This window comes from the organism of the source record quoted next (assembly GCF_019968985.1).
Source record: "MAG: Porospora cf. gigantea B chromosome Unknown PgB_NODE_1144_length_7562_cov_122.462, whole genome shotgun sequence".
NCBI classification, from domain to species: Eukaryota; Apicomplexa; class Conoidasida; order Eugregarinorida; family Porosporidae; genus Porospora; species Porospora cf. gigantea B.
The window spans coordinates 1-7,353 of NW_027178539.1; the positions used below are offsets into that span (position 1 = coordinate 1).

Sequence of the window (7,353 nt, forward strand, 5' to 3'; positions counted from 1 at the left end):
TCCTAACGCAGCTAAATCCGAATCCTGGAAACTCTTCCGACACTGAGGAAAGTGACTTCGTCGGCTTTTCGAGCTCCAGCGAGGAACACGAGGAAGATATATTTGACGACGATGACGACGACCCCAACAGATCTCGACCACGGAGAGCACGCAGACGCACACCTGACTACAGGATTAAGAATGGAGACTCGGACAGTCAGTCAGAAGGCTACGCACCGTCGGGAGTCCAAACTAGGCCAACACGAACTAGCAACCGAGTTCGCAATCAGAAGATAGACCTGAAAGCATTCTTGGCATCCAGCTCTGACGAGGCTGACAGTGGGAAGGGGCAGGTCCCACCGCAGGTGCTGCCCTGTGTGACTCCTCTGGCACAAGAGCCGTACATTGACAAGATTATCGAGCACCGAAACTTCGGAGGTTCGCTGGATGACCGCGAATTCTTAATCAAGTGGGTGGGCAAGTGCCACTACATGAACACTTGGGAGCGGTTTGAGGAGCTGAGCAGCTGCAACGTGAAGGGCATCCGCAAGATCGATAACTATCTGAAGAAGCTGCAGTTACAAAACCTTGCGGCCAACGACGACGAAATGGAATCCATTCTCATTCGGGACGAGCTAGAGCGGCAATTAGACGCCGACGCCATGATAGTACAACGGATCGTGCGGATGGTCACCGTAGAGGTCCCAAAATCGTTTGTTGACCACTATAGAACCAGTCCCCTCCGACTTATGAGCCTTGACATTCCGTCTGAGGAAGAAGATGAGAAGGTGCAGGTAACCCGGTGCTTGGTGAAGTGGTTGAATCAACCCTACGAGGTCTGCACCTGGGAGAATGATACGTTTCTGAGAGAACTGGGCTTTGACAAAGCCATGGATGAGTATTTGGAGCGTGAGGACCGCTTGTGTGGTCCCTCCAGCGCCAGTCACCCTCTTAACGCCCACGACCTCGGAACCACCTCCTTCGAACCCTACGAAGCCACTCCAACCTTCCTCAAGGCAAAGTTTGACCTTCGAGACTATCAACTCATCGGTATCAATTGGATTGTATCCCGAATGAAGAAGGGTTTCTCTGTTCTGTTGGCTGACGAGATGGGTCTGGGCAAGACCATCCAGACGATAGCTGTGGTTGGCCACCTCCTCGAGCGAGAGAGGATCGCCAGCCCCATCATGGTCATGGTCCCGCAGTCCACTGTCGACAACTGGAACGAAGAGTTCGAGCGTTGGCTCCCGCAGGCCAATGTCGTCGTCTACCACGGCGGTAAGGTCTCCAGAGAGGTGATCCGAGCCTACGAGCTCGGTACCGTCGTGGCCAAGCAACCAAACAGCACTGCTCAAGGGCAAATGGTTCGGTCTAAGTACAGCAACCCCTTAAATCGAGCCCGTCCGCGAGCTGATGTCATCATTACGACACCCTCGATCTTAACGAGTCCCGACGACCTGGCGGTGCTCCGTTCTATGGATTTCTTCCTCATGATCGTGGATGAGGCCCACTCCCTTAAGAACCGCGACAGCAAGCGGTTTAAGGAGATGATTCTGATTAAGTCGCGGTACAAACTGCTGCTCTCAGGCACGCCGCTCCACAACAACCTGGAAGAGTTATGGTCACTCCTGCACTTCATGAACCACCAGTTGTACTCCTCCTACGAGCACTTTCAAAACCAGTTCTGTGAGATTGAGAAACTAGACAGCATGGGGACGGAGAAATCGGCTCAGCTGCAGCGGCTACAACAAGAGCTCTCCAGGTTCGTTTTACGGCGCGTAAAGCGAGATGTTCTCAAGTCGTTACCGACCAAAGTGGAACGTATTCTGCGCGTGGAGCTCAGTCCCATGCAAGTAGAAATGTACAAGAACGTGCTGACGAAGAACTTCGAGGAGTTGACCAAGTCCACCGGCGGGAAAAGCAGTTTACAGAACATCTGCATGGAGCTGAAGAAGGTGTGCAACCACACCCTTCTGCTGTCCAGTCCCCAAACTCGAGAGCGGTTCGAACAGGAGCTCCTATGGGGTAGTGGGAAGGTGGTACTGCTGGCACAACTCCTGAAACGCCTGAAGGCCAAAGGAAACCGTGTTCTCATCTTCAGCCAGATGGTCAAAATGCTGAACCACCTCGGCGATTTTCTGAACCTTCAAGGCTACAGGCACCAAAAGCTCGATGGAACCATGTCCAAAGAGGTTCGTAAGAAGGCCATGGACCATTTCAACGCTCCAGACAGCGAGGACTTCGTCTTCCTCTTGAGTACCAAAGCGGGCGGCCTCGGGATCAACCTGACAAGTGCAGACACTGTAATCATATACGACAGCGACTGGAACCCCCAGAACGACCTGCAAGCCGAAGCTCGAGCACATCGCCTTGGCCAAACAAGAACGGTCAACATCTATCGGCTTGTCACCAAAGACACCATCGAGGTGGAAATCCTCGAGAGGGCCAAGCAGAAGCTGGTGCTAGATACGCTCGTGGTGCAGGGACTCAATCAGAAAAGCGATGACAAGGGCCTGCTGGGAGGCCAAAAACAGAACTCCATCACGTTCTCCAGAGAGGAGTTGGCCAGCATCCTAAAGTTTGGGGCCTCGGGACTCTTCGCGAAGGACGTTGTCCCCAGTGAGATCAACCTGGATACCGTGTTGATGGAGGCTGAGGACCGAGCAAAGGAGGACCAGGACGACGATTGCTCTGCGGCTGGACAACTCATCAGCGCCTTCAACAACATTTCAGATTTCAGATATGACGCTCCAGAGGTCAAGCCGACCAAGCGCAAGCGTAAGGGAAAGTCCGATGACGGTGCGGATGCGTCTTTTTGGAGCGAGCTGCTTAAAACCGACTCGCCTCCTGAAGAGAAGAAGGACAAAAAGAAAGTAGAGCGAGAAGATTTGATGACGACTCTGACAGCCTGGATAGAGAAGTGCGACAACGATGGAGTCCCACGAGTGCCACCCGCCTCAGTCTGCGCTGGCGGTCGTTTACCTTGTGCTGAGTGGTCAGAGGTTACGGATGCGTGCCTTCTGTCAGCGGTCTACAAGCACGGCTTCTCCAATTGGAACGTTCTGAGGAAGGACCAGTCTCTCAGTGAAGTGGACATCATCAAAAAGGTGGGAGTTATTTATTATAAGATACTAGTAGTATCTTCTTCTCTAATTTCGACTGCAGGCGACGTCCTCTCAACTGAAATCTAGAGCCACCCGCCTCCTGCGGAGTCTGCGAACTGCCCTAGCCGCTCCTGCCCCCCACCACCGGAGCAAGCGTACCCGACGCGAACCGGTCCCAGCTCCTACTATGCAGACACGACGCAAGACCAAGAGACAAAAACGTGGAAAAGTCGAGGACAGTCCTGCTACGGATGACAGCTACGTTCTTGACGATGACGACGAGTAAGCCTTCACTCTTCGTCACTGCCGTCGGCGGTTTTCAGCGAACGAATCATCAGCATTTTCCACTGCGATTAATCATTAGCGTGTAAAGTAGTACTGATACCATAAACTAAAACGCCTTAAAGAGTAATTCAAATAGCGATGATACATGTTGCTTACATTGGCAGAAAGGGTGTAATCGTGCTGCGGACCGCAGTTAACCAGCAGCAGGTTGGTAGCAGATTCGTAGAGACGTATCATAGCCTTTCTGCAAAAGAAATGAGAGGACATCGCCATAATAGGTCCTACTTTTCAAAGTTGGTGATATCCTTAACCACAGGATCATCACCATCGATGACCTCCCAGAAATTCTCTACCAGCTGATTCGCCATGCAATCCGCCAGCTCCTCATGGAGCCAGGCCAAAGTGTACGAAGCGAAGGGACATGAGCGCTCGGCGAATTCGATACGCAATCGCTGGTAGTAGACGGCGGCGTCGTAACGCTTCGTGGCTCGGTATCCCTCGAACAATACACCCTGCAGATGGTAAAGAACCCAATGAACCTTGAACACCCTTGTCGCCTCGATGTAGACGGCCTCCACATCCAGCATGTCGTCCGTGTTTGTCTCCTCGAGGCGGGCAATGTACCTGTCGAATAAAGATAATTATTGGAAACAAAAAGTATTTCATAACGTAATAAAATAATTTAAAAAATCGTTAGCAGATGAATCCTTTTTACTTACGCGTCCTCCATGCCGATGTAGTTAACGACCTCCTCCTGCGTCATTTCGTAGCGGCACGTGTCACAGGGGGTCACTCGAGTTTCTGACTGGTCGGCAGACGCCGTGAAATGAATGGAGCCGGCGGCGCATGATGAGCATCTGAATGAACGTGCTTTGTCAGTGCTGAAACGGTATAGCGTCAGAGGAAGAATGGAGAACTTACGATTGGCAGCGTTTGCACTGACACGTGAATATCCAACCTTCGGTTTTCTCCCGCCTTATCGGGGTTGACTTCAACAGATCCTCGTCACCAATGTAAGTAATAGTGATCTCGTCTCCAGGTCGCATGTGCTGGCGAGCTCTGAGGACGAAAGAGTCTTCAGGGCCATAATGCCATGTGGCTGTGGAGCAGCAGCTGTGCGACATGAAGGAGATCTCTGAGGGCAAAAATTAAGGGATCCACAAATTTTTTAATAAATAATATAAGAAAATAAAATGCTTGAGATGACAATAATGACGTACTGTCAAAGATGACAATGCCATCCTTCTCCGTATGGTGTCCGAAGCAATTATATCGCCAGGAGTTGATAAACTGCTCATACTGAACCGGGTTCACGTCCAGAAGATTAAGTCTCTGGCAGACGCGTGAGATGTCAGCAGAAACAGTCGGATTCTTCTCCGGCCTCCATTTCTCCCCAAGAATCCGTTGTTGTTGAGCGTTGAGACGCCGACAGGAATAGATGCTAGCCAGGTGCCACACCACTGGCATGTCGAAAGCCTGCTCGCTATTCAAACTGTTCAGCTTCTCCCAGAGAACCTCGTCAACGGACGGTATGACAGTACACAGAGGCTTTTCGACGAAGATCACATCGCCTGGTTTCAATGCGTATCGCGTGTAAAGGCACCCTGTAAACCATAAGCTGTTCCAAAAAATATAGCCTCTAGGAAATATTGCCTACTGCCTTTTTCCGGCGTGGCCTTCACGTAGACTCGCCGCATCACCTGCTCCACCGAATAGGGAGACAGGTCTTTGTTGGCGGCCTCCTGGTGCGGGTAAACCGTGGACTCGAATGGCACAGGATCTTCGGGCGGCTGCGATTTCAGCTGAGCTTGAGATACGTCCACTTTACTGGGGGACACCGTAGTCCACTCTCCGTTCTCATCCTCAATGTAGTACTGGTAATAAAAACTGCCAAAAAATTAAAACAAAACAGGTCATTTTCTTGCGTCACGTGTTCAATTAATGCCATTATCCCGTCCAGGCAGGAAATTCTTAGCTCACCCATCTTCACCGAGGTAGTACTCGCTGTCAGGATCCGCGTCGTTGTCGTCCTTCCGCTTGTCGAGGGTCGCTGTCATGCGGGTAAAATCGCTAATTCTGCAGATTAGTGCTCGGCTATCAACCAAGCCATTATGTGAACTGAATAAAATATGCGGTTTCTATTGCTCGTTGCATCAGTCGCCTCGATCGGTGACCACACTTGTCAATCCCGCTGTGAGAGGGTGAGCTGTATGTAAGGGACCAGATAGATCTCCTATGCAGAGGTTGGAGTGAGCCTTCCCCCAACAACTGTGCGATTGTCTTATTGACAAAGGACAGGGCGGCTGTCTCAGTCGTACGTGACACAACGTGCCCAGGCTCCTACATTGTTGTTCAGGGGCTGCTGGAGACCCAAGGGGTTCAAGCCGACGTGACGCCGTCAACAGGGTGGTCTGCTTGTTTGAAGCAGTGTCAGACAACCAAGTGCATGTGAGCGGCATGAATACGGGAGCACACAGGTACGCTAGTTATTGGAATGAGGCGTGTTGGATATTCATGAAACCTGCGCCTGCAATTCTTGAGGGCGTGAAAAGCTGGAACACGCCCTGCGCCTCGGAGATGCTCTACCTCAAGGCCCGTGGGGGCCGAAAGCAGGAGACCGCCTACTTGGAGGGGAAGGTGGAGGGCTCTTGCTTTCATAACGGAATGAAGTTCATTTTTGATGAGAACTCTCAATGGTTCATACGGCTAAACGGTCTTTCTGCTCGGAGTTGCAGAGCTAAGTGCCTCCAAGAACGTATGTGCCAGTTTTGGAATCACTACGAGACTTCGTGTTATCTTTACGAGCACTCCTTCTACACAACTCGACAGCCCGCTGCAGGGTGGACGTCAGGTTGGAAGACTTGTGATCGTCGGAATCATTACGTCGACACTAAAAATCAGGGTGCTGTCGTTGGACAGGTGGTTGCGGAAGATTCCCTAGACTGCCGGTATCGATGCAAGCAAGACGTCCGTTGCCTGCTATATTCCTTCGACCTCGCAACGGGCCGCTGCATATTGCAGGGCACGTACCTCAGTGAGCGTTCCGTGGCTGGTTGGGTGGCTGGTTGGCCGGGAAACAAGAGTAACCCGGACTGCGAGCTCTTTGAGACGCGCTTTGCTGGAAACGCCGTCTGGGTAGATCCTTTCGTCCTCGACTCCAACAACTGTCGCCGGCAATGTCAACAACGCGATGACTGCTGGCAATGGAGCTACACGGATGGAGAAGGCTGTTCCGCTTTTAAGAACAACTTTGATAGGTTAGTTCGAGACACAAGATCGATAGCAGGAGAAGCCTACTGTCCCACTCTTGGTTGTATATCAGGCTACGCGTTTAACGGCCCACGTGTTGATGACTTTAAGTGCGCAACGTTCTCGAAGTGTCATCAGCGTGCCCATGATTTGAGGGCTGCTGTTGCCTCCTACCGCTGGGACGTCAAGAAGTGTGAGCTTTTTACCAGTGGCACCCTGACTCCAGTCGTTGAGGTGCAGACCTGCTTCTTCGCCTCCGAGGGGAATGTGGACACCAACCAAACACCCTTATTTCCGGGGAAAGACTCGGCACATCTTTTCCAGCTGACACCGAAAGTTGCTTCGGTTTCCCCTGAGTTGGATCACGGTATTCCTCTTCCACCTGGGGTGACGGTGGCCACTCCGACCCCAGAGAGCTGCTCGAAATTGTGTGACAAGTCGGCATCCTGCGTGACATGGAGTCATAGTTTGTACGATAATGCCTGTACCCTGCACTCAACGATACCTCGAAAACGTGAGTTCGGTGTAGTCTTTCCAATACTCGATGTCACCACCACAGAGGAAGCCGCAACCACTACGGAAGAGACCACCACTACGACCACAGAAGACTCCACAACAACAGAAGAAGCCCCAGCAACCGAAGTAAGCACGACTGTAACGGCAGAGGCTACCACTACGACACAAGCAGCTACAACAACCAGAATAACCACGACGACCACAGAAGCATCCACAACAA

The 7,353-nt window shown here is 51.7% G+C and overlaps 3 protein-coding genes across 5 annotated transcripts; 1 reads left to right on the forward strand and 2 right to left on the reverse strand.

Annotated features, from left to right (window-relative positions):
* Positions 1-3,369, forward strand: KVP17_001629 (uncharacterized protein; the record flags this gene model as incomplete). Of its 2 annotated transcripts, XM_068517217.1 has the most annotated exons (2): positions 12-3,086; positions 3,145-3,369. In XM_068517217.1, coding segments are annotated over 2 exons (3,300 nt in total), but the record flags the coding sequence as incomplete, so codon positions are not given. The 2 variants fall into 2 exon arrangements, with proteins under 2 accessions (XP_068379418.1, XP_068379417.1); XM_068517218.1 differs by having other exon boundaries at positions 1-3,170.
* A 4-nt stretch (positions 3,370-3,373) lies between these two features.
* On the reverse strand, positions 3,374-4,131 carry KVP17_001628 (uncharacterized protein; the record flags this gene model as incomplete). Of its 2 annotated transcripts, XM_068517215.1 has the most annotated exons (4): positions 3,374-3,430; positions 3,525-3,612; positions 3,654-3,992; positions 4,088-4,131. In XM_068517215.1, 4 exons carry the CDS (start codon positions 4,129-4,131, stop codon positions 3,374-3,376), a joined length of 528 nt encoding a protein of 175 aa, XP_068379415.1. The 2 variants fall into 2 exon arrangements, with proteins under 2 accessions (XP_068379415.1, XP_068379416.1); XM_068517216.1 differs by lacking the exon at positions 4,088-4,131 and having other exon boundaries at positions 3,654-3,955.
* An 814-nt stretch (positions 4,132-4,945) lies between these two features.
* KVP17_001630 (uncharacterized protein) lies at positions 4,946-5,425 on the reverse strand (the record flags this gene model as incomplete). Its single annotated transcript, XM_068517219.1, has 2 exons — positions 4,946-5,255; positions 5,349-5,425. The coding sequence occupies 2 exons, from the start codon at positions 5,423-5,425 to the stop codon at positions 4,946-4,948; spliced, it is 387 nt and encodes a 128-aa protein (XP_068379419.1).
* Positions 5,426-7,353: the final 1,928 nt, after the last annotated feature.